The sequence below is a fragment of the Oreochromis aureus genome, linkage group 15 (assembly GCF_013358895.1).
Source record: "Oreochromis aureus strain Israel breed Guangdong linkage group 15, ZZ_aureus, whole genome shotgun sequence".
In the NCBI taxonomy this organism is placed as follows: Eukaryota; Metazoa; Chordata; class Actinopteri; order Cichliformes; family Cichlidae; genus Oreochromis; species Oreochromis aureus.
In genome coordinates this window covers 16,871,695-16,896,806 of record NC_052956.1, presented here as the reverse complement: position 1 = coordinate 16,896,806, position 25,112 = coordinate 16,871,695, and the positions used below count along the sequence as shown (strand labels likewise).

The following is a 25,112-nucleotide window of genomic DNA, read 5'->3' as shown; positions in this document are numbered from 1 at the left end:
AATCAGCATTTTTATCACCACGAGACACTAAAAAACCCATTCAGAAACTCTAAAGCCAGTCACTTGTGATTAAGGCTCTCATTATCTGGGTCTCTGTGTGAATTGTTACTTTTAATTAGATTTCCCTGTGTGCTTAGCTAAACCAGCATTATTCTTTGTTGCTAGACCCTCTAATAGAGCCATATCACATTACGGGAAAAGAGATCAAAGTTTATTTCATTGCCTTTGCCCAGCAAGAGAACAGTGAAGAGAAAGAGAGAGGTAATTGCTGTTTGAAAGTGGAGTTTTATCAAATAATTGTCTTTTGTTTTCTCTTTACAAAAAAAAAAAAAAAAAAAAGCTTTCTACCAAAACAAGAAAATCTTTGCAGACTTAATTTACTCTTTATTTAGCAAAATAGAATTTACTTCAGCAGCTAAATTCACATTCATGATGTGTTTGAAGACACATTTAAGAATACAGATTTTTTTTTAAGTGATCATTTATCTTGGATGAGTTTGACATTTTAAAAAAAGAGGGGAAAAAATTAAAAACTTTTTCAACTGCTGGAAACACACAAGTCTTATAAAGCAACTGCAACTGTTAATAAAGCAAGTCTTGAATAAAAAAATATCAGAGATTTTAAATCATAATTGGAGCCTAAGGACAGTATAAAAAAAGGTACTTTTCTGGAAGAATATGTAAAAGAAAGAATACATTATCCCTGGCATTGGCTGTTTGTCCCTGCCTTTCTAGATAAGTATACGAAGCCTGTAACACTGACTGCATTTTAATGTTGAAAGTTAGTATGGCCTGAAGTGGGGAGAGAGATTGGAAAGCTGCTCAAAATCAATATATAACAGAATAGCCTGCAAGGAGATCATGTATTGTGCCAAAACATTAGACAATTTTGTGAGCATTTATAATAATTTACCGCGCCTCTGTTGCCCGTTGTATCCTCAAACTACCTTGCAGAGCTTGTCTGCAACTTCCAAGAAATGTTTCTAGCGTTCAGGATAATATTTATTTTACTGTGTGTATAATTTTTATATAGAGTGTTTGTGTGTTTCAGGTCTGGTGAGGAGGAAGGGGAAGTGATTCACATGGGCAACGCCATCATGTCCTTCTACTCTGCCCTCATTGACCTGCTGGGACGCTGTGCTCCTGAGATGCATGTAAGGCCTTCGACAACAGCCTGAGCTGAAGAATGAGATTCTGTATACTGCCACAGGGACTCGTATGAGAAAGAGATTGTTTTTGTTTTGTGCCTGTGCATCTCTTACAGCTTATCAATGCAGGTAAAGGTGAGGCGCTGCGTATCAGAGCCATCCTGCGCTCTCTGGTTCCCACTTCAGACCTGGTGGGCGTCATCAGCATCCCCCTCAAAATGCCTGTCGTTAATAAAGGTATGCCGGTCTAAGTTTGCTTTAGGCAGTTTCTGATTGTTAAAAGGAAACGCATAAATAGAAATAAATTAAGGAGAGACGGGATGTCTATCTGGGAAAGAAAAATGTTGTTTGGTTTAGATTCAAGGCTGAAGGTGCACGGTAGTCTGATTAAAAATCTAATTTATACTCTACAGGCAAACCCGGGCTGCTGTATATCACAAACAGTTTTTGCCACATCCTGCTGAACAAACATGCCGCATTACCTTACTGCCTACGGCAAATAATAAAAACTCTGCCTGGTACAGCATGTGTGTCATACTGCCAGATTAAGGAAGCTGAAATAATTTCATAACTCTGCACAGTATCATCACAGCTCTGCTAACTGGACATATATTATTGTAAGTGCCTTTGCAATGGCAGGAGACATCACTTAAGAGACAGCCTTTGCTTCCCTCTGCATCTCTGTGGAAAAAAACATTGTGTTTTTAGTACCTTTCTACTTTGTGCCTTGCTTATAAAATTATGGGTTACAACGATGCTCAACAGCAAGAACACTAGAAAATAAATAAATTTCACATTTATGCTTGGTTTCCTCAGCTTATCGTGTCTGGAATTACATTTCCCTTAAACTCTAAAGCCTCATTTTATTCAGAAATCATGTTGTATTTTAAAACTTTCTTCAGTGATTTCCTTTCATTGGTTTTTGTTTTGCTCTACCAACCTTCAGATGGCACAGTGACCGAACCGGACATGTCAGCTTGTTTCTGTCCCGACCACAAGGCCCCCATGGTGCTCTTCCTGGACAGAGTTTATGGCATCGAGGACCAGAGCTTCCTGCTCCAGATGTTGGAGGTTGGCTTCCTGCCTGACCTCCGAGCCTCGGCATCTCTGGATACGGTAAGTCCTAGAACATTCACGACACATACACACACTTTCACCTTCAAAGTCCCATTTTGTCAATCACTACCTGCCAAAGAATTTGTATCCACTTCCTGAAAAAGTACATTTCAGTCTCTGCAAATGCAAAGGATGTAAGCTCTAGTTGTACCTGACAGGTGTAATGGTCTCTGTCGTCTCTGCTCCTGTTACATTTCTGAGATCTTAAGTCTTTTGTCATTTACTGATAATGAAATGAAGGTTTCTAGTTTGCTCATCAAATGTGCCACAGAGGGAGTAAATCTTATCAAACATGAGCACCGATTGCTCAGAACAGTCACTAAGCCTGTTGCAAATTTTCAGAAATATTAACATAATAATTGGCCTACTGATCAGGTCACCCTTAGCTTTTAACCATTTCTGTATAAAAACTACACTAAAACAAAATTTGTAACCCGATTTATCCGGTCATTTGCTACACAGAATGATCTGGGAAGTTGCAAGCACTTTGAAAGAAATATTTTGAAATAGTTTGGTTGAATTATCCATTTATCAGTCTAGCACAGATTAACTTCAGTCAATCAAATCAATGAGCCAGAGGATCCTGAAAGTGGCAAAAGGGTAAAAACAAGCTGCAGACCGAGGAGCTTTGATAGATGATAAGAAACTAGATATAAAGTTAGGATTTCCTTTGGTGAGTTTTTGCTTTTTGTAAAGAGAATTTGTGCATCGAAGGCACACACTTGGAGTCATTTAAAAATGACTTGACAGGTGATTAAGTGAACCTTTGCTCTCATCACACCTACTACATACCCAAAATATGTTATGTATGTCTTATGTATAGTCTATGGATCATATAAATCAATATAGTCTAAAACAGCAAAGTAATTATCAACTAGTTCAATTATGGTTATTTTCCTTTAGTCCTTTACTTTGCTCAGTTATTCTTTTGTTTTCTAAAGAGAGAAAATTGTGAACAACCTCCCACCTGTTAGTGCAGATTCATTTTCTACTAACAACTTGTCTAGTCATTATTTATGGTTGAATGGCTCACAGTAAGCCATTTCCACTTTTGAAAAGTATCCATCAGGAACTTTTTACATTTGGAACTTCATTTACATGCAAAAGGTAAATGACACCATCACGAACACCACCTGTTTCCCACAAAAATAACAAGAAGTTACAGAAAGACTTTTCAAACTTTGGTTTTGATGAATACAATTATCCCCATCTGTGACATCAGTGGAAATTGAAGCTCTTCAGCTTTGCTGTCCTTTTCTGCTATTAGAGAACTGCATAATATTTACATTTGGTGGAACCTATAATCACTTCCACCTTCTGTTAATCTCTGCGTGTAGAGATTGGGCTGCTCTTCCTTTTTCAGCTACATGCATTGTTCTCTGTCTCACAGGAGGCGTTGAGCACTACAGAGACTGCCCTGGCCATGAACAGGTACATCGGCTCAGCTCTGCTGCCTCTGCTGACCCGCTGTGCCGCTCTCTTTGGCAGCACAGAGCACCACGCACAGCTGGTTGACTCCACGTTGCAGACTATCTACAGGCTGTCAAAAGGCCGCTCACTCACCAAAGCCCAAAGGGATGCCATTGAAGAGTGTCTGCTGGCAATCTGCAAGTAAGGCATCTTTAGCTTTATTTAGTCTTAGCTGAGTTAAAGAAATCTGGATTTTTTTAATTTTTGGCGAAAATTTTACACATTTAGTGTGACCTTGATCCATGTCCTTACCTGGACTCATGCAGCATGATGTGTACAGTATATGCCTGCCACATACGCAAGGTCACAACATAAAAGTTTTCCTTCTCACAGGTCTTAAAATATTCTTGAATGTGAGCACATGCACATAAGAGAAAATCACATTCCACCTACACAGATGTAATTCTGCACTTATTTCACAGACACCTGCGTCCCTCCATGATGCAGCAGCTGCTCAGACGTCTGGTGTTTGACGTTCCAGTGCTCAATGAATATTGCAAGATACCTCTCCGGGTGAGACGCAAAACACTTTCTTGTTAATATGTGTTTGATGTATGAGTCAAAAAAGTTATTGAAGAAATAACACAGGCAATCACTGGAATCTAAAATTTGGGAACCCGTTGTCTTCCTAACTTCCAGAGTTAAACAACATGATTGTAGCAATCGCAATTGGAGTGTAAAAATATTCAGGAATTTTTGTGTGTGTTTGTGTTTCTTATTTCTAGCTGCTGACCAATCACTACGAGCAGAACTGGAAGTACTACTGCCTGCCATCTGGTATGGGCAGCTTTGGCACTGCCTCTGAGGAGGAGCTCCTTCTCACCAAGAAACTCTTCTGGGGAATCTTTGACTCCCTTTCTCATAAGGTACAACCAGGAATTTATTCATATGTATTTATTATTAAAGATGAGCTGGCCCAGTGTGCATGGAGCTGTAAAAATTCTCTGTATTTTGCGTATTTGTTGTTCTCCGAGAATGAACCAGGACTAGAAGTGGTATTTTCCTGATCCGCATTTTTGCAGAACAAAATGTTTGGTTGCTAAGTGGTGTTTGTGCTTGTAAAACTCTGTTCTGGGATATTTAAAAAAAATATATTCTTATTTATTTATTTCTTTAAATCTTGAGTTTTCAACACTTGAGTGTGGATCTCCTGAGAGAAAAGTTCTCAGTAGTCAGAGGCAGTGAAGTGAAAGCTCAATGAAGTGCTTGTGAGCAGTGCAGCTGAGGCAAAGCCAAAACAGATGAATCATTTATCAGTCTGTGACAGGTCACTACATGGTGCAGACTTTTCCAGCGTTCGTTTTCATTCCTTTTTGGGAGGGGGGCTGATCCTACTCTGCTCCACTGTAGTTGTCTCAGCAAACATGTTCTGAAAAAATAAAAGTGAAATGGTGAAACTTCTAAGCACCCCTTTCCCTCTCTTCTTACATTTTGTAGAAATATGATGCTGAACTTTTCAAAATGGCCAAGTCATGCCTGTGTGCAATCGCTGGGGCCCTGCCTCCAGACTTTGTGGATTCCAGTTTAGGTGCAACGCTGGAGAAGCAGGCATCAATGGACGCACAGGGTAACTTTGACCCCAAACCCATCAGCACTGCCAAGTAAGTGTTCTAAAAATGCAGCATGTTTCATGTCATGTTTCTAAATGTTTTTATTCATATGTTATGACTTAAACACAATTTTGACTTTTCAGTATCTCCCTTCCTGAAAAACTTGAGTACATTGCCAACAAATATGCAGAGCATTCCCATGACAAGTGGTCCTCAGAGAAGGTTCGTCCCTTCGTGTTCTCATTGTCTTCTTCACTCATACTTGGAGTCGATTTATGTTATAAGGCGTGGTCGGTACAAAATCCAAAGAAATGCAAAGTTGTAATTGTACTTTGTAGTCTCAACTATTTTACTAAACCAGTTTACATTTCATGGTTTAATAAAATGCCTGAGATGGTGTAATTAACTGAAATAAACTGTGTTGCAGATGTCAGTGGGCTGGAAACATGGAGACACTGTGGATGAGCAGGCCAAAACCCATCCACTCCTGAAGCCCTATAAATCTCTGAGTGAGAAGGTACGTGCACATTAGTGATGGCCCTATTTGCTATGGACATCTTTATTCTTTAACTCTCAACTCTCTTTCAGTTTCTTTAATTAGTCTTCAGAAATAGTTTTCCAGGCTTCTTGTAAGACATTCAAAACTCTCCTTTAGATGTTGGCTGCCTTTTGTTCTGTACTCTGTCAACATAATCTCACAATACTTTAAAAATGTTGAGGTCTGGGCTCTGGGGAGGCCAATCCATGGCCGGATAGAAGAATTAGACTGGAAAAGAATTGTTCTTTTCATTGTGTGTTTTTGGGATCATTGTCATGCTGAAAAATGAAGTCATTGGTAACAAAATGTGTTCCAGCAGATATTGTATGGTGGATCAAACTCTCACAATCGTTTTCACTATTTCAATTATAATTCCATCAGTTGTGCAAGATCTCCAACCGCACTGGCTGAAGTGCAGCCCCAGACCATAAGAAAGCCTCCAGTGTGACCTCTTCTCTACATATTGATGACAATTGGATTCAAAAATTTTAAATTTGGATTTATCACTCCATAACACCTGTTGCCACCGTTTTTCAGTCCAGTCTTTGTGGCATGCCTCAGTCTTTTCTCCTGGTCACCCTTGCTGAAGAATGGCACCTTGACAGCCATCCTTCCACTGAGAGCATTTCTGATGAGGCTTCTGTGAACAGTGGCTGGATCAACCAAAGGGCCGAATGCATCACTCAGGTGTTGCGTCAGGTGTTGGGTCAAAAACTAGAGGTGCAGGCCAAATATACTCTGTAACTCTAAAACTCCTACTAAGGTAGCCAGCCACTCACTGAGGCAGTTTACTGAGACGGCAAGAAAAAAGCCACATCATAAGTAATGATTTTACAAGGACATTTTTATCAGAAGTTTGAAAAGAAATACATGTGTGTTTGCTTGATTTTAGTGTAAATGTTTTCACATTTTGTTAAGCTGTGACATCTGGTCTATAGGTCTATTCTGTCTAGCCCTGCATGTCTTATACAGGACAGAGTGTTAGACTGTGAATGTGTTCATTCTGTAGGAGAGAGAAACGTATCGCTGGCCAGTGAGAGAGTCACTGAAGAGCATGTTGTCTATGGGCTGGAACATTGAGAGGACCAAAGAGGGTGAGGCGATGTTCCAGCAACGAGAGAGCGAAAAACAGCGGAAGATCTCCGAGTCCCAGGTAACACATTTATAAATGTTTCCTTTTGTAATACATATTTACTATCTCATCAACTGACAACAATTCCCTAGACGCTCCTTTTTCATTTTTCCGTCTTTGGTGTTTCACACTACAAAAAGCAGACATCATTTATAACAGGAGCCCATTAAAAAGTAAATAGCAGGACCACTGTTGTCATGCAAGAATAATAAACACCAAGCAACAGTCCCGATGGCTTGTATCAATAATGATACTACTTTAATGAAGGCTTCATTTATCAAGACCACTTTTTTAATGGAAATCTGTGTTTTGGGAAGTGAGAAATGTCTGCTTTGTTTTTAACTCAAAGAATAAAGAGTCTTTTTTGATCCATAGAGAGCTCAAAGCACGTACTGTAGTAAAATAAATAATAATAAAGAAAATATTCATTTTTTCAGACAGGAGATATTTTTACTGCTAATCTTTTCAGCTTAGCATTTAAAACACACATTGTAAGCGTGGGTAGGCATCATTTTTATTGAGACAATGAACAAAAATTCTACAGTTAACATTTAGCAGATCTTAAGAAATATTCTATTAAAAGCCACTGATGCTGAAACGCAGCATGGAAAAGACTTGACTATGAGTAAAGTGTGGATATATGCATACATTAGCATTATGTCTACAACATTTACTTGCAGATGTTTTTTAGTAGCCTAAATGATAAATCTGCTAGATCCAGTAGGGATGACAGCGGAAGGGCAATAAATGGATTTTCAGTCTGTTAGTGATGTTGGCATTTAAAACTTCTCCGTTTGCTGTTCATACATCAGAGCCATCCATCATATCCTTTCATCTGTATTATCTTTTGCTGTTTTTTGTTAGCTGGCAAAATGTGCAAAAGGTAAAACGCTGATTCAAAAGCAATTTGCTTCTTTTTTACTTTGTAGATTAATGGATTCAGTCCCGCTCCAATGGATCTGCACAATGTCACCTTGTCGAGAGAGCTGCAGGTTGGGTTTCATTTGACTCTTCCTAAATGTTCCCATGTATCTTCTTATCCACAATACAGAAAAGGCATGCCATACAGTGGGCAAACTGAGTAAAGCTGCACTTTTTCTGTTTCTGCAGGGCATGGTGGAGGTGGTTGCAGAAAATTACCACAACATCTGGGCCAAGAAGAAGAAAACTGAGCTTGTCAGCAAAGGTGTGCAAATCGTAGTGAAGTTTTATGAACAGCAGTCAAGGTGTTATTTATTTGTGTTGAAAAGAAAGCGCCTGGAATGAGTTCTCAATCTTGTCCAGGAGGAGGGACCCACCCACTGCTGGTACCCTATGATACCTTGACAGCTAAAGAGAAGTACAGAGACAGAGAGAAGGCCCAGGAGCTCTTCAAGTTCCTGCAGATTAGCGGCTATGCCATCACAAGGTCAGCCTCCTAATGCTCATGTTTTAAAGAAATAATAAATGAAAATTTAGGCAACTGTATGGCACTTAACCAGTGCTATACTGAAAACTTGGGGAAAATCCTAATGAGCACTACTGCTACTATGGATGCTTGTTTCCACTACTGGAAAAAGCATTTTTTGGCTGTGTTGCTGTTTCAAAATTTTATGTTATTATCTCAAAATTTACAGTTAGTACCTTAAAGTTTTGACTTTCTGACTCAAACTGCTGAGTAAGTTGAAATTTTGAGATAATAAACCAAAGATTTGACTTATGGATGGCAAAAAAATCTTGACTAGTAGTCAGCAGTGTTTCTGTCTCACAGAGGCTTGAAGGACATGGAGCAGGATTCATCATCAATGGAAAAACGTTTTTCTTACAAGTTCCTTAAGAGGCTGCTGAAGAATGTTGACTCTGCCCAGGAGTTCATTGCTCATCTTGGTAAGTCTGCTGCATTTTTATATGCAGATGCTGATGTACTTTTTTAGTACTCTTCAGCGCTAAAAGTCTTGGCTGACATTGGTGTTCAACATCGTTAATCCAGAGGCGATGGCCACCAGCGGGAAGACCGACAAATCCCCTCATGACCAGGAAATCAAGTTCTTTGCCAAGGTTGGGAGCTCTGTTTGCATCTGAGCCACTGATGTGCTGTTGTAGTTACTTTTTTTATTTTATTAATTAAAGTGTTTATTTCTTCTCCCCAGGTGTTGCTTCCCCTGACTGATCAAACATTTAAAAACCACTGTCTGTACTTCCTGTCTACACCTAGTAAGAACCTGAGCAGTTGTGGTTGTGCCTCCAATAAAGAGAAGGAGATGGTCACCAGGTACTGTCATCATGTTTTTGCTGATCAGTGTGTTTTCTTGTATTTTCATAAAGCCCTTTCTTGTTTTCTTTCACTCGGTTGCTTTTTCCTAACATCTTCTTCAGTTTCGTTCTTACTTCCTTTCTTTTCCAGTCTGTTCTGTAAGCTGGCAGCTCTTGTCAGACACAGGATTTCTCTCTTTGGTAAGGTTGCTTCTGTTCATATGTTTGTGTGCCTTTTTGTTTGCAATCCTTTCGAGTATCTCCATTAAATATATCCCACAGGAAGTGATTCAGCAATGATGGTGAGCTGTCTGCACATCCTTACTCACTCACTTGACACTAGGTAAGTGCGTATTACTTCATAAGACTTGTAATAAAGCTCAATAAAAGACACGCATGTATTATGTTTAAACCACTAACTCATAAAAAAAAAGTAGCCTTTCTGTTCCCTCCTTCCTACAGAACAGTGATGAAGACTGGCTCGGAGCTGGTAAAAGTCGGGTTAAAGACTTTCTTTGAGAATGCAGCAGAAGACTTGGACAAGCTGCTGGAGATGCTGAAACTGGGAAAGTTCATGCAATCCCGTGCCCAGATGAAGAGCGTCAGTCAAAGCATAAACTATGTGACAGTGGCACTGCTGCCTATCCTCACTGCTCTCTTTGAACATATCAAAACATACGAGTTTGGAGTGGACTTGCTTTGTGAGTTTCCGTGCTCAGTGTTTGCTGTTCTCTACTGTCTTTTTTTAATAGTTTTTTTTTCATACTGTAGTTATTCATCATAGTTAGCTAAGAGAAAAGTGAAAAAATAAACAAAATACAGTTAAATACACCAAAAGCGAGATGGGAAACAGCTGATTTAGAAAAAGAAAGCCTTCTTTATATTCCCAGTTTGCACATAATTCCTATTATGGGGATTCTCTAATAGTAATATTCTAATATACTTTCCTATTTTTAGTACTGATTTTCCCTCAAAGTTTCTCGTTTCTTTTTGCTGATGTTTAATGGATGCATGTTATTTGTTTCAGTGGATGACGTCCAGCTGTCTTGCTACAGAATTCTGACATGTTTGTACTCTCTGGGAACAGGAAAGAACGTGTTTGTGGAGAGGTAGGAGGCAAAACTTTTCTAATACAGAAAATCGGTGTTATACACAGGTAAGTATGATATGGCTGACAAGATTTTTCTTTAACATACTGTATGCACTGTAAGATGGACCCACACATGCAATGGTTGTGTTCACAGTTCTCAGTTTTATTGTCATGTACACACACAATGCCACAGTCTCCACTTAGTCTCAGCTCACACACACCACACGTCTTTTGCTTCACTATGAAAGGAAAAAAGACCGTCATCATTCCAATCGCCACCACCTGTGGCCTCACCTGCCTCCTGGCAACGCCCCTCCCCTGCAGCTGAGCCAGAGACCACACCTCTTCACCACATGCACTTATTAAATACTTCATTGTTTAATGATCTACTTTGATTTATATGGCACATTTTATGGGAAAGGGCATCTGTTACAAAATTAAGGCAAAAATCAAGCCTACTGTTTAAGTTCAAGCTTCCATTAAACCAGTCTGATCCTCAATCTTGGCAGATCACCTGATCTTAAAGTCAATTCACATAAGCTGACACCTTTCTTTGGATCCAGTTGATAATTTCATAGTTCCTTTAGTCTGCCACAGCTGCTGGGCATCTGCAAGCCACTTTGCAACCCACCTCCACCCAAGGTTCTCCTTTTCACTGTGTTTCTTATGTAATCATTGTAGTGGTCTTGACCGAAATTACACATTTTTGTATTTAATATAGATCTACTTAAAATAGTAAATAACTAAATTAATAGAAATTTTAAAAAACTGTTCCCCAAAACTAACTTAAAAAGTTCTGAATGAGAAACTTTCAGCCAAGTCAAACTGTAAAAATAACAGAGGTGAAGTTTTAAAGCTTGTGATTGCCAGCAGGGGGGGGGAGTGTTTAAAAAAATTCCTTACACAAACCAAAAAATATTTATTTGCCTATTTCTGGCACCTGTAAAATCTTCCACCTACAAGAGTAACTTGCTCTTGCACATTTTGACCAGTGTCTTTATCTGTGTGCTTATATTGCGTATGTAATATCACATTATGCAAATTTAAATGTTGATTTGTATCATAAATAGGCATCTGCCAGCACTGGGGGAGAGCCTGGCGACTCTGGTTGGAGCCATGCCTGTAGCTTTCCTGGAGCCTCATCTAAACGCTCACAACCCACTCTCAGTCTTCAACACCAAGACCCCTCGAGAGCGAGCCAGTAAGAATCCGCCTGATCCTTATTTTTATTTTAATTTGATTGTTACTATATAATGTCTTCTGATAAACATATACTATTATTAACTTGGCAGTTTTAAGAATGCCAGCTTTTAGATAGAATCTCTGTGATTAATCACAGCGATTGTTTTCCTGTTCTAGTCCTGAGTATGCCTGACACAGTGGAGGAGATGTGCCCAGAGATGCCTCGTCTTGACAAACTTCTCAAAGACGTCAATGATGTGTCAGAGTCTGGTGCTCGCTATAGTGACATGCCACAGGTCAGAAGAGTTTATGGGATATTAATATTATTAAACAAACATCTGGATTTTTTTAAATTGCAACTGCTGACTACTTTATATGCTATTAGTTTGCATTATTGGAAATGCTCAATCCAGTGTGAAGCATAAAAAAGACTGGAAGTCTGGCCATCTCAGCCTCAGCTCCATTAATTTTGACTTTACCTTTAAAGTCTAATTATTTGCCTGAGTTATTATAAGTGAAATAAAATACTAACTATCCTTTTAAAAAACTGGTATTTTATTTAATATTATTGAATAAATGTAAAATACGAACCCTACAGTTACATATTATATAAAGACAGAATGAACTCTTTAATTTTTGTACCCAAAAGGAGAATGCATCACTGCAGGAATGCAAAGGCAGCCTCTAGGGCAGAGATTAACTTTTCTGGACAAAATAAAGCTGAACATTCTGTTGCCCTAAAATCAACTCTGGAAGCTGTGCATTGATAATCTCACTTATATCACAGTGCACACACATCTGTTTTTAATTGTCTACTCTGATTCAGACATTCAGCCTTCTGCCCATTTGCTGCAGGTTATAGAGGTAATCCTTCCCATGCTGTGTAACTATCTCTCCTACTGGTGGGAGAAAGGTCCAGAGAACTCGCCCCCAGATACTCACTGCTGCACCATGGTGACCTCTGAACACCTCAGCATCATTCTGGGAAATATCCTCAAGATCCTCAACAGCAACCTGGGCATCGATGATGCTCCTTGGATGAAGAGGATTGCCGGTAAGCCCTCAGTATTATTGTTAGAGAAGTCAGTAAATGTATTCCAGTTGTGGGATTCTAATAGGTTTTTGGAGATGCTGTCTAACATCTTTTTTCCAGGGACCAAGGGATGACTTTTCACCTGTTTTCTTTAAAACTGTGACTCAGACCCTTTGCAAAAGCTGACTTATTGTTGAATATGTCAGTGTCTCAGCCGAGAAAATAATTTCCGGATGTTTATTCCCAGTCTATTCTCAGCCAATCATCTGCAAAGCTGGAGCAGATCTGCTCAGAACCCATTTCCTGCCCACACTGGATAAATTAAAGAAGAAGACAGTGAAGGTGAGCGCTTAAAATATACTGTACATGCTGTTACAGTTGCACATTGTATCCACTGTCAAGTGATGTCTGTGGTTCAAGTACTTTTTTTGACTCAATTAATAGCTGCTGAAGTTGTGGTGTAAAAATGAAGTTGTCTCTAAACTTTAAGTATATTTACATCGTTTTTGGACAATAAAAATACCTCCTTGCTCAGAGAGAGGATGAAGAGATGGGATTATTATTGAAGATGCTTATACTAATAAACTGATGTTTATGCACTGCATATGCAGGTGGTGGCTGAAGAGGAGCTGCTGAAAGCTGACAGCAAAGGTGACAACCAGGAGGCAGAACTGCTCATCTTGGATGAGTTTGCTGTGCTCTGCAGGGACCTCTATGCTTTCTACCCCATGCTCATTCGTTATGTGGACAACAACAGGTGCAAAATATATACACACTACTTCTTGACCATCTCTAAAATGCTATTTAGTGGATTTTAATGATTTTGCAATTTTTATGTCAACATTCAATAACACTGAGGGGTTTTTCTTTTTTTGCTTGTTTCTTTTGCTTTAGGTTTTTTTGGTCCAGTCCTGCACGGATGTAATCTGACAAATATTAACTCCTTCCAGCTAAACATGCTTTATGTCTTCGTCCACTCCAGGTCCAGGTGGCTGAAGGAGCCGGACGGAGACTCCACTGAGCTCTTTAGGATGGTGGCTGAGATCTTCATCCTCTGGTGCAAGTCACATGTAAGCCTCGCTGTCCAGTCTTTCATGATAATACTTACAATACCAAGATTGACTCATTTATTCCAGTCACGTTATTTCTTTGTTCTCTGAATCCAGAACTTTAAGCGTGAGGAGCAAAACTTTGTGGTTCAGAATGAAATCAACAATTTGGGCTTCCTAACTGGTGAAGGCAAGACTAAGATGTCCAAGGTAAAGATGGGGATATGGTTCTTTGACTTGCTCCTGTGTCAGAATGATTTGAAACTTGGTGTGTGAAAACAGCATTAAAATATCTTTAGCTTTAATTTTGTATCACTCCGCTTCAGCTGACACAAAGAAATCCAAAAAAGAGAGAGATGTAAAACAGATTAGACACTAACTGACACTCACAACAATATAACTGAAAATGATAAAGTAAGAAATGACATTAAAAAAGAAAATAGGAAATATTACTTAACATGCTATTATTGGACCTGATCTTACTATAGATTTAACTGATAATAAGAAAAATGTCATAAGGTCAGACTAACCAGATTTAATGAATAACAAGTATCCACAAATGTTATCACCATGCTGAGAATGAACCATGTTAGAAGTCCTGATCAGATTTTATGGGTAATGAGATGATAATAATCATTCTTTGAGCTTCTTTTAATATGAATTCATAACATGAATTTTCATTCAAGACTCTTTCCTTTTAAGGAGGAACTTTATTATACTGTGATGTTAAAATGAAAGTTTTCACAGGACTATGCATCCTGTTAAAATCTCGATTCAACAACTTTCTTTTTCACAAGACTATAGATGACCTTTGTCCTTACGCATGAATCCTGGAGATAAAGGAAAGTACATTTCGATCATCTCTGGGTTTAAGCTGAATTCATGTAGCTCTTCTTTCCTTTATAATATCAGCACTTTGGAAAAGCATAACCTGAATATCCTTTGTTGATGTACCAATATCACAGGTTCTGCTAATGTAAAGAAAACTTACTTGAACAAGCACTTTTATTATGTTTTTAATCGCCCCTTTAATACATGCTGAACAAGACAAATATGCAAATGTGAGCTGTTTTATGAATCAACTCAGTAAGTTCATACTCCTAAATTCACACCTACACTAGGTTTACATTTGACATTTTTGTCATAATAAAGTCTCTTAAAAATCTAGATGATGACAGCGTGTCGTCAAGCGGCCTCTCAACCAGCTGACACAGAGAAAGTTCGATGTTTATTTGTTTTGGCTGAGCATCTGATTTATTGGTACTCTCGGGGTGTCTTGGTTCAATCCTCACAGAAGAAAAATAAATTTTTTTTAAAAAAGCTTCTCACCTTTTGAAGGACTCTGCTTGCTAAATGATTTATGGTAAAAGACTCCACTTTGGTCCCTTCGGTTGTGATTCATTTTTTGAATGGTTTGCAGGTGAAACACCTTTTGCCCCCTTAAGAATATTATAAAATTGACTTAAATTGGATTTGAGAAACCTGGTTGATCTATTCCGTTTTTTTCCCTTACTTTTTGCTATATATATACTTTAAGAATTGAAGATGCTCATATTAATCAGTATGTGCAAGCCCATGTGAGCAAAAAGCTCAGGTGTCAAACTGATCTAAACGCTCAATTTTCAAGAACTTTAACAATGACAATAAAGAAAATGTTAAAAGGAAAGGTATGTTTAAGGTCAAGGTAAATAATCATTATTTTTATAGTTTCTGATTACCTTCAGCTCTCACATTAGTTGTCTTATGTTATGTCTCTTATATTTTCTTAACCTGTGTAGACAGGTGGGGACCAGGAGAGGAAACACAAGCGCCGGCGTGGGGAATACTACTCCATTCAAACGTCTCTAATTGTAGCCGCCCTGAAGAAGATGCTACCCATCGGCCTTAACATGTGCACCCCAGGAGACCAGGAGCTCATCTCTTTGGCCAAGATACGCTACAGCTTGGTGAGCTGAGAAAATAGGACCTGGAACAAAGAATTTTAGATCACAGCATCTGTAGGGACGGCGTGCAGAGGTCCACATATACATATCAGTTTCGTTAGATCATAGATGATTTTAATGAAGTTGCAAGTTAAAAACAAAATATGGAATACTATGAAGTGCAACTTTCTCTCATCACAGGTAGGTCTACAGGTAGAGTGCAGTCTGTGTATCCATCTTTTAGATGGTCAGTCAGTTTGGTCTTTTTTTCCCATCAGCACTGCAGTCATCCTACTTTGACACTTTCTTTCATAGGTGCACTTCTCTCAGGCTGTTGTGCTTTCTTTTGCATTGCACAAATAATCTGATGTTTTAATTGAATGAAGAAATATTTTAATAACACCACATTGCATGTCCCTTCATAGAAAGACACAGATGATGAGGTGAAGGAGCATTTGCGTCAGAATCTCCATCTCCAGGACAAGGTAAGATTGGTTCCAGTAGTTTAGAGTAGATTAGGTAATAAAACTGTCGATTTCTTGTGCTTTTTTTATTAGTCTTTTTTTTAAATGATTGATTTTGGTGTTGCAGTCTGACGACCCAGCGGTCCAGTGGCAGATGAACCTGTACAAAGATGTTGTGGTGAAGATTGAGGAACCAGCAAACCCAGAGCACACAGTGGACAGAGTCCAGAGCATCTCTGCTGCAGTCTTCCATCTGGAGCAGGTAAAAACATATTGACAGTCCACTACCGGACATTGACATGTACTAGAGCATTTAGTCATTTCAGTTTCTCAAATGTAGGAATTTACCATTTTATCTCTTTGTGTAGCTAACTTACTCACTGCTTTTGTTATTAACCTTCTGGACATTTTTTCCTATATTCTTTTACAATAAATTGAATTGGGGTTGTAGAATAATCCCAGTCTTCAAGGGTAGTTAAAAAGCTATGTGTAGCGTCCTTGTATAGTCACAAATGTCTACTATCCTCTTTTAGGTGGAGCAACCACTTAGGAATAAAAAGTGTGTGTGGCAGAAGCTGCTATCGAAACAGCGTAAACGTGCTGTAGTGGCTTGTTTCCGCATGGCTCCACTCTACAATTTACCCAGGTGAGTTAAAAAAATAAAAACACCTGCAACATTTCAGACAACGCAAAAAATGTCAATACTTAAATATTGGCATTCTCTATTTAAATAAGCCATTTAAGACATTGTCTTGTCTCAATCTAACCGTACATAACAAGCGATCACCAAATAGCCGTGGGAGGGTGGGCTCATTTTTCTTTTCTTGACTGTGTGCCCATGTAAAACCCCTCATCACCTCCCTAATGACATTCTCTCCTCTGTGTTGTTTTCTTGCATAACACTACCTCATCCTCCCTCAGATACAAAATTAATAATTACTTCCTGAATGGCTATCGGGAGGTTTGGCTGGAAAGGGCATTCAAAGCCTCCAGCTTTGACCGCCTGTTCTCCCTGCTGACGGTAAAGTGAAACTACGGGGTGAATGCTTCATCTGTTCAACCTCCCCCCTTCATCCACCAGGCTGTGGACCGATCTCTGCCTAGCAATCAACTGTCTCTGCACTGTTGATTCTGATTGGTCAGCTAGAATGAGCCTGAGAATTGAGTGAAACAAACTTTATTGGAAAGTGGAAATGCACTGCAAGCCGCAGGCCTCCGTTTCATTTCAGGTGAACCCTAAAGGAAGCATTGAAGAAAGGAGAGAAGAAGAAAGGCAGAAAGAAATATATCAGTCTTGATTTTGTTAAGTTGATCAGCTGGTTTCCAACATTATGATTAGTTTCATTAAGATAAGAAAACAAAAACCCTCCTAAAGTGTGCATGCTCCTTTAATGAGGTAACTGCAGGTATTTTAGAGACCAAACATGACCAGTCAGAAGAGCCAGTGGATCCCACATTGACCAATCACCACCCTGCCTGAAATGCACTTCCTGTAATCCCTTCCTCCTCCCAACATCTCTCCTTCCTGTCTCCACCAAAAACTCACCAGAACCTACCCTAATGCCACTCTTACCTTCCCCTACCCCCCTTCATTCCTCCCCACCTCCCCCTCCCCAGGCATCGTGCTATCAACTTCTTCATCCCGGCCTATGAGAGACTTTGGATAGAGGCAGAGGAGTACTCCTTTGAGGAGAAGCTAGTTCAGGATCTGGCAGTAAGTACTGGGCTAGCCTTGCCCTCGCCCCATGTGCCCTGCGTTGGCACCCCTCTGCCAGTCCTGTCTGCCGAATGCTTCTTTAGCTCTGCGCCTGTTGAGCCATGGGAGCGCGCCCGGGTGGGGACCTCGCCCAAAGCACCCAGGGTCCCCCGCTCTAGGCGTGCAAAACCCTTCAAACAGAGGTCCGTCAGGGGTCAGAGGCTGCATGATCAACTCAGGAGACACAGGGCCAGCTCCGGCACTCACAGCTCTAGAAAAGCAGGCTATGCCTTTCTGACAGCAGTGGTAAGGAGGGCCTTTCACTACAATAGGAGACTGTCACTAGCTGTTTGGCTGTCCGATCTGGATCCAACCCATCAGTTGTCGTTTTGCTGTACTCTGTAAGTCTGTAGTGTGAGTGTGAAGGTGAAATTCCAGTACTTTCTGTGGCCGTGACGTCAGTGGCATGCTCGCGTAGTCATGTGAAGATCACATTTCATATTAGATCTTGCAGATGTGCAGCAAATTCATTTAAAAAAAAAAGGTTTCTCACTGATTAAAGCTTTAAATACATGATGATTAGATTATAATCTGTTCCTTTCGGACGATTATTAATTTATTGTCAGTTTTATTTGACCAAACTTTCAGATTAGTTTGGACTCTCGAAGACTGTGTCGTTTTGACAGTCCCTCTTTGTTAGGCTCCTTTGCCGTCTGGATCATTCCCCATGTTCAAATTCATATCACCCAACGGCTTACTGCTTGCATCTGTTTGCTGTAACATGCATGCATTTGAAAACGTGTTCCAACTCTGTTGTTCATGAGTCACTTTTAATGTCTTGTCCTATTCATGGATTACCAGGACCAAAAAAAAAAAAAAAAGATCATCTGCATGCTGGTACTAGGTGAATGTTAACAACTCATTTAAGTGTTTTGGACAAATGTGTGAAAGTGTCAGTGAGTTTGCAAAGATGTCAATGAATCTAAGGTCTCGTGCACTGAGTAGAAAGCAGATGCGATTTGAGCAGAGCTAATAGTTCACTCCTGTGCAGAAAACACCAATGAAGATTGTGGAGGAGGAGGAAGAGGAGGTGGCTGAGATCCAGCCCGACCCTCTCCACCAACTCATTCTCCACTTCAGCCACAACGCTCTGACAGAAAGAAGGTGAGATGGATACAAGTCTGCTTTTAAGCAATTAGCAAACACTCTTAATCGTAAACTTACAGGGGCAGTTCACTTTCAGATAACATATTACATATTTTGCCCTGTGGTCTGTTTTAATTTTTGTGTATCCAAGTTTGTCTTTGGCCAACTTTTGAGGTGTCTACTGTGATAATTGTCTAACATTTAATCAATACAACCACTTGAACTACATAACATAAAACACAATAACTCAGTAGTAATGTCTCTTTCCAGAAATCATGGAATAGTTACTCAAAAAAATACAAATAAAATAAACCCACCCCAGAGACTACTATACTGTACTTTGCTCTCTAAGATTGGGCAACTGATATTAATAGTTGAACATAAACAACATAAAGAAATTCTGAATAATTTGTCCGTTTTTTGTACTTTAACAAGCAGAATATATGATATTAACACAACATGACTTTATTTTTTCTCAGTCACTTGGAAGAAGATCCTTTGTATATTGCGTATGCAGACATGATGGCAAAGGTAGTTTTCTTTCAAGTTGAATTCATCAATTATCAGCAAATGAAATCTAGGCAGCTGGAAAATGAAATCAAACCCTGAAGTGAGCCTTTGTGTTCTCAGAGCTGTGCAGAGGATGAGGAAGAAGAAGAGGAAGAAGGGAAAGAAAAGACATTCGAGGTACCCTGGTGGGGGCTTGGTAGCAAAGGTGGTCAGTCTCCTTAAAATGTAGCTTTCCTCATTACTGTGTGTGTGTGTTTGTCCCTCAGGAGAAGGAGATGGAAAAGCAGAAGATCCTTTATCAGCAGGCGAGGCTGCACGCTCGTGGGGCTGCTGAAATGGTGCTGCAGATGATCAGCGCCAGTAAAGGTAATGATCTGTTTCTCACTCAGCTACGCAGCTGATTTACTGTTGTGTCCAAAGCAGTGTCACAGCAGAAAACAGTTGCTCTTAATCCTCTGAGGTCTAAATTGTCCTCCTTGTCTTCTCCATTTAAGTTTTTCATGCCTTATTTTTACCTGTTTGTGTTCTGTAAAGCACTTTGTAACTATATTTAGAAAAGTGCTTGCTTGTATTTGCTTGTAGAGATTATGAATTGTCTAAACTGGCTCCTCTTTTTTGTTTTTATCTTAAATTTCTGCTATCAGGTCGTCTGGGCCCCATGGTGACCTGCACCCTCAAACTGGGCATCTCCATCCTAAATGGAGGCAACGTGCAAGTTCAGCAGGTGAGGTCATTCTGCACTGTGTGCACATACAGCCAGTTTATGACTTTAATTTCTCATTTCATTTTTTTGACAAGAATGTAATGCTTTACTTCACCCATCGCAGAAAATGCTCGATTACTTGAAAGAAAAAAGAGATGCAGGCTTTTTCAAGAGTCTTTCAGGACTAATGCAGTCCTGCAGGTCGGTACTATGATATTATTCTTCCTGGAAACAAACGCAAGATTCATATGCTCATATTTGATTTTGAGGTTCTTCTCCTAGTGTCCTGGACTTGAATGCATTTGAGAGACAGAACAAAGCAGAAGGACTCGGCATGGTGACAGAGGAAGGTTCTAGTAAGTGAAGTGGACTTTCATTAGATGCATTGTGTGACATCTACTTTTTTTTCTCTTTCAAACTCCATATTTGTGAACGGTTTCTCTCGAGGTTCTCAGAGTAGACGCCTGCTGCTGAAACACCTGATATTATCCTTGATTACAACCCAACAGAAGATTATACCCTTCCCCACCCCTCACTGAACTAATGCTGAACCATGCCAACTTTAACATCAGCATCTATTGAAAGCTCTTAATTAATGCTAATTAGTAGTTTCTGTATGGCCTTTGAAATCAAAATTTCATTGCTATCAATGTAAATTTTGATTAATAGAAATAGTTTGCTGCTTGTCAGTGTGGTGTCTTTAATGTCTTTTTTTGCAGTAATCAAAGTACAAGTAAATTACATTTGTGTACATATATATTTTTGGACTTTATACAGTGGAAGATATGGGATTATGTTGGGTTACTGTATGGCTTTCTGTCAGCATTTTAGATATTAATGAAGGTTAGGTTAAATACAAATATTTAGTCTTAGAGGACATGGTCCAGCATTAAAACAAAACCTATCATCTCTCTCTAACTTCCAACAAAAGCACTCTTCACTTGATGCTTCTCACATCAAACAACGTCTGTTCGTTCATCATTCAGTTCTCTGCTAAACATTTCCACTGAGTTCTGTGTTTAACAATTCACTGTTACTACTCGTGTCTGTTAACGTTACAAACTTTTCACCATGACTGAATTCTTATTTGGTCCTCATCTTATTAGTTGGTACATAGAAATAACCCAGGCCTATGATTTTTTTTAAAATTTTTTTCCTTTCTCCCCCGTCAGAAGACAAATTTCTTTTTAACTGCATGTCTTTGTTTTTCACTAGTAGCTGGTATATTCATATCTCTTGGTATTGTAACTCAATGTCCTCTCTTTTTGCTTATGTCTTCGTGTATTGTTCGTCTCCTTCCTGTCATTTTAAAAACCCATCGATGGCAGTCCACACTGAGCGGGGTAAATAGCAAATTTAGATCATGCTGATATGGCTATGCTTTCACCCTGAATGTCCCCTCCATATCTGTGGTCCATACTCCTTGCTTTATATGGTACCCAGCCCTGCCCTCCCCCAGATGCCTGTAGGGAGACACTGTGCATGCCAACTGTTAGAGTACACAGAAAGTGGATCTTCAGAATCCACTGACTGTCCTTTTCTGTGATATTTGTTCCCATTCCCTTCATGTTAACATTTACTAATGCAAATCCTATTACTGATGCTCAAATATGTCAGTCTAAGGCTATCAGTGCCACTTCCAAAGGGTTTGACTGAAGGTCTGTGGATCATTCCACAGCCTTAAAAAGCTTTGTCTTGCTTTCTACTTGGGGCCTATTTCACAAAGCTGGTTATGATACATATGTTTAACTTTCACATGGTTTTATATGCTTAAAGAACTGTACTGTGCTCATTTCATATAGCTCTGTTGACTAGCTGATTTTTAAAGTGAATTAGGTAATCCCGTCTGTCCGCTCTTTGTCAGGCCCAGTCATGGCCTGCATGTGAAAGTTATCAGGCTTCCTCCAGCTTATGGAAATGTCCTAGTGTTTCACTGTTGTTTAAGGAAAGAGCATTTTTACCAAAAAAAGCACTTTGGATTCAGTTTTGAATCTGCAATCTAAAGGCCCTGGACTTCAAAATGTTTGGAACATGAAACCTGTCCTGCTTGCGTCATATTAATTGCTTTTGAAGGGAGATTCACATATTATTAGTATTATTATTATTGTTATTATTGTTATTATTCCTCCTCATGTTGAAATAAAAAGGTAATGCTTTATAATAAGGTTCTTGTATTAAGTGTTAGTTAATGTATAATAAGATGCTTGTAACTCCTGAAGAATGATTATTAACATTGTGCAACCCAAATTAACCACATTTTACAGTGTATGTGTTGTTTTTTTTAAGCTAGCTTTTATTATTTTATATCTACTTTATTAACAACATAGTGGACAGAAAGACAGAGCTATGAAAAGCATTATTAAGTTAATAATAATATATTTACTAACCTGGTAAGCCATTGTTCTCACATTAAATGCAATAGTTGCGAAGAAAACATAGTTGGCTATTAAGTTCATAGTTTATAATACATTATTATATGTTATTGTTTAGTATGTTATGTATATAACATCTTATTAACATCTTAAGAAGGACTTATAAGAGCCTTACTGCTGTTAACTAACACTTATTACAAGGACTACAATATGAAGTGTTACCAGTAAGTATTGCAGAGTTTCAGCTGTGTTCACCAAAATATTTTCTCTCAAGGCTCCAAGGTGCTACAGAATGATGAGTTTACTAAAGATCTTTTCCGGTTTTTGCAACTTCTGTGCGAGGGCCACAATGGAGGTGAGGCCCTCTTTGAGTTTATTCCAAATGCACGTTTTCATCCGAAACACAAGAGTTTGTTTGCACAAGTTTAGTTTATTGCACCGGTTTTACAAAAAAGCATCGAGGCGTTGAGAATATTTGTTCATCTTTCAGATTTCCAGAACTTTCTGAGAACCCAAACTGGAAACACAACCACAGTCAACATCATTATCAGCACTGTGGACTATCTGCTCCGTCTTCAGGTGATTAAAGCACAAAACTGAAGGCTGGATCCATCTTTAGTATGATCGTCATCATCTTTATTGTGTTTGTTTAACCCGTTTCTCACTGTGGTCTTCCTTCAGGAATCTATCAGTGACTTCTACTGGTACTACTCTGGCAAAGAAATAATTGATGAAACCGGAAAGCTCAACTTTTCCAAAGCTTTATCTGTAGCAAAGCAGATATTTAACTCGCTGACTGAGTACATCCAGGTAAGATGCTGATCTCTCGGTCAGCACTGTTGAGTTTTGTCAAGTCAGGATTAAAATATTTCATGATGTTTTTTTCCTGCAGGGTCCATGTATTGGGAACCAGCAGAGTTTAGCACACAGCAGACTGTGGGATGCAGTGGTGGGCTTCTTGCATGTTTTCGCAAACATGCAGATGAAGCTGTCTCAGGTATGATGCAACTTGTATTTGTGTAACAGGCTAATAGACTCTCTCATTTCTGTGAGGAGGTACATCGCTAAGTAAAGCATTGCAGCCAAAGGATATAGTTTTTTTTTATGTAGCAGAAAACATGTCACTTCTTATTATGATACATACATATGCCATAACACCAAACAATGAGTGCAAATGGCTAATTGCTTAAGACAAACCACTGAATGATAGTTGACCATGTACTTGTAGGATGCCAGTCAAATTGAGCTGCTGAAGGAACTGATGGACTTACAGAAAGACATGGTGGTCATGCTGCTGTCTCTGCTTGAGGGTAAGAGCATGAAGTTTTAATGTAATGTTAGAGAAAATTATACCAGAAACAGAAAAAAATAATTGAGCTTTAAAGACTAAATACACAAAAAAAGTTGTCTTTTAAGTACATATGTCATTGTCTTTGTATATGATTATAAAATGTGTGCCTTACTTCCCAGGTAATGTGGTTAATGGAACAATTGGAAAGCAGATGGTTGACACCCTGGTGGAGTCTTCCAGCAATGTGGAGATGATTCTCAAGTTCTTCGACATGTTCCTTAAATTGAAGGATCTCACGACCTCTGACAACTTCAAGGAGTATGACCCTGAGTGTAAAGGCATCATTTCTAAGAAGGAGTTCCAGAAGTCCATGGAGAGCCAGAAGCAGTACATCCAGTCTGAGATCGAATTCTTGCTCTCGTGTGTAGAGGCGGACGAGAATGACATGTTCAACTACAAGGAGTTTGTGGAGCGATTCCACGAGCCGGCCAAAGACATCGGTTTCAATGTGGCAGTCCTGTTGACCAACCTGTCTGAACACATGCCGCATGACTCCCGACTTGCCACTTTCTTAGATCTGGCTGAAAGTGTGCTTAGTTACTTTGAGCCTTACCTGGGTCGTATTGAAATCATGGGCAGTGCAAAGCGAATCGAGAGGGTTTACTTTGAGATCAGCGAGTCGAGCCGTGAGCAGTGGGAAAAGCCGCAGGTGAAAGAATCCAAGCGTCAGTTCATCTTTGACGTGGTGAACGAGGGCGGAGAGAGCGAGAAGATGGAGATGTTTGTGAATTTCTGCGAAGACACCATTTTTGAGATGCAGCTGGCCTCACAGATCTCTGAGCCAGAAGTGGTTGAACAGCCCGAAGAGGACGAAGAGGAAGATGGACACAGCATCCTGGAGGAGCTGACTGCAGAGGAAGAGCACGCCCTGGAGTCTGCCTCTGCCTTCACCACCGCATGTCGCTCAGTCAGTGGCAAGATTTCACACGTCCGCCAGATGTTTTCCATTAAAAGCATGCGCAAGAAGTTTAAGAAACTCAAGAAGCTGAGCATCAAGGAGATAATCACAGGCTTCTTTGCCTTCTTCTGGATGCTCTTCACTGGCTTTTTTAAGGGTATCTACAGCCTCATCTTTGGTTTCTTCCACGTCATCTGGTCCTCCATGTTTGGTGGAGGTTTAGTCGAGGGAGCCAAGAACATAAAGGTGACGGACATCCTCGGAAACATGCCTGACCCGACTCAGTTCGGCATCCACGGAGATGTGATAGAGGGAGAGAAAGTGGAGGCTATAGAATCATTAGGAAACCTGGACATAGCCATGGCACCAACAGGGGACATTGTAGAGGTTGACATGATGATGGAGATGCTGAACGCGCCTAAAAAAGAAGGAGGAAAACATGTGGAGCCAGGCCTGGGGGATGTTAGCGAGCTGAGTGCTGAGCCCGCCACTGATCATAAGAAGGTCCAT

At 39.6% G+C, this 25,112-nt stretch overlaps 1 protein-coding gene across 1 annotated transcript in view; it reads left to right on the top strand.

Moving 5' to 3' along the window:
- ryr3 (ryanodine receptor 3) overlaps nucleotides 1–25,112 on the top strand; it is a 116,391-nt gene that overhangs the window by 81,254 nt on the left and 10,025 nt on the right. Inside the window, exons 47-92 of the mRNA XM_039598692.1 lie at nucleotides 1,052–1,154; nucleotides 1,265–1,385; nucleotides 2,095–2,264; nucleotides 3,655–3,875; nucleotides 4,157–4,247; nucleotides 4,460–4,600; nucleotides 5,172–5,335; nucleotides 5,428–5,506; nucleotides 5,712–5,801; nucleotides 6,832–6,975; nucleotides 7,884–7,946; nucleotides 8,065–8,140; nucleotides 8,239–8,362; nucleotides 8,705–8,820; nucleotides 8,924–8,991; nucleotides 9,084–9,205; nucleotides 9,338–9,387; nucleotides 9,469–9,529; nucleotides 9,649–9,887; nucleotides 10,214–10,295; nucleotides 11,347–11,477; nucleotides 11,636–11,754; nucleotides 12,314–12,512; nucleotides 12,739–12,833; nucleotides 13,103–13,248; nucleotides 13,474–13,561; nucleotides 13,658–13,750; nucleotides 15,319–15,486; nucleotides 15,888–15,947; nucleotides 16,054–16,188; nucleotides 16,460–16,572; nucleotides 17,544–17,640; nucleotides 18,674–18,786; nucleotides 19,248–19,299; nucleotides 19,399–19,455; nucleotides 19,545–19,644; nucleotides 19,923–20,002; nucleotides 20,106–20,182; nucleotides 20,264–20,337; nucleotides 21,310–21,324; nucleotides 22,628–22,708; nucleotides 22,844–22,932; nucleotides 23,035–23,163; nucleotides 23,246–23,350; nucleotides 23,582–23,663; nucleotides 23,824–25,106. Of these exons, the coding sequence (XP_039454626.1) occupies nucleotides 1,052–1,154; nucleotides 1,265–1,385; nucleotides 2,095–2,264; nucleotides 3,655–3,875; nucleotides 4,157–4,247; nucleotides 4,460–4,600; nucleotides 5,172–5,335; nucleotides 5,428–5,506; nucleotides 5,712–5,801; nucleotides 6,832–6,975; nucleotides 7,884–7,946; nucleotides 8,065–8,140; nucleotides 8,239–8,362; nucleotides 8,705–8,820; nucleotides 8,924–8,991; nucleotides 9,084–9,205; nucleotides 9,338–9,387; nucleotides 9,469–9,529; nucleotides 9,649–9,887; nucleotides 10,214–10,295; nucleotides 11,347–11,477; nucleotides 11,636–11,754; nucleotides 12,314–12,512; nucleotides 12,739–12,833; nucleotides 13,103–13,248; nucleotides 13,474–13,561; nucleotides 13,658–13,750; nucleotides 15,319–15,486; nucleotides 15,888–15,947; nucleotides 16,054–16,188; nucleotides 16,460–16,572; nucleotides 17,544–17,640; nucleotides 18,674–18,786; nucleotides 19,248–19,299; nucleotides 19,399–19,455; nucleotides 19,545–19,644; nucleotides 19,923–20,002; nucleotides 20,106–20,182; nucleotides 20,264–20,337; nucleotides 21,310–21,324; nucleotides 22,628–22,708; nucleotides 22,844–22,932; nucleotides 23,035–23,163; nucleotides 23,246–23,350; nucleotides 23,582–23,663; nucleotides 23,824–25,106 (6,106 nt within the window). The remainder of the gene's footprint in view (nucleotides 1–1,051; nucleotides 1,155–1,264; nucleotides 1,386–2,094; nucleotides 2,265–3,654; nucleotides 3,876–4,156; nucleotides 4,248–4,459; nucleotides 4,601–5,171; nucleotides 5,336–5,427; nucleotides 5,507–5,711; nucleotides 5,802–6,831; nucleotides 6,976–7,883; nucleotides 7,947–8,064; nucleotides 8,141–8,238; nucleotides 8,363–8,704; nucleotides 8,821–8,923; nucleotides 8,992–9,083; nucleotides 9,206–9,337; nucleotides 9,388–9,468; nucleotides 9,530–9,648; nucleotides 9,888–10,213; nucleotides 10,296–11,346; nucleotides 11,478–11,635; nucleotides 11,755–12,313; nucleotides 12,513–12,738; nucleotides 12,834–13,102; nucleotides 13,249–13,473; nucleotides 13,562–13,657; nucleotides 13,751–15,318; nucleotides 15,487–15,887; nucleotides 15,948–16,053; nucleotides 16,189–16,459; nucleotides 16,573–17,543; nucleotides 17,641–18,673; nucleotides 18,787–19,247; nucleotides 19,300–19,398; nucleotides 19,456–19,544; nucleotides 19,645–19,922; nucleotides 20,003–20,105; nucleotides 20,183–20,263; nucleotides 20,338–21,309; nucleotides 21,325–22,627; nucleotides 22,709–22,843; nucleotides 22,933–23,034; nucleotides 23,164–23,245; nucleotides 23,351–23,581; nucleotides 23,664–23,823; nucleotides 25,107–25,112) is intronic.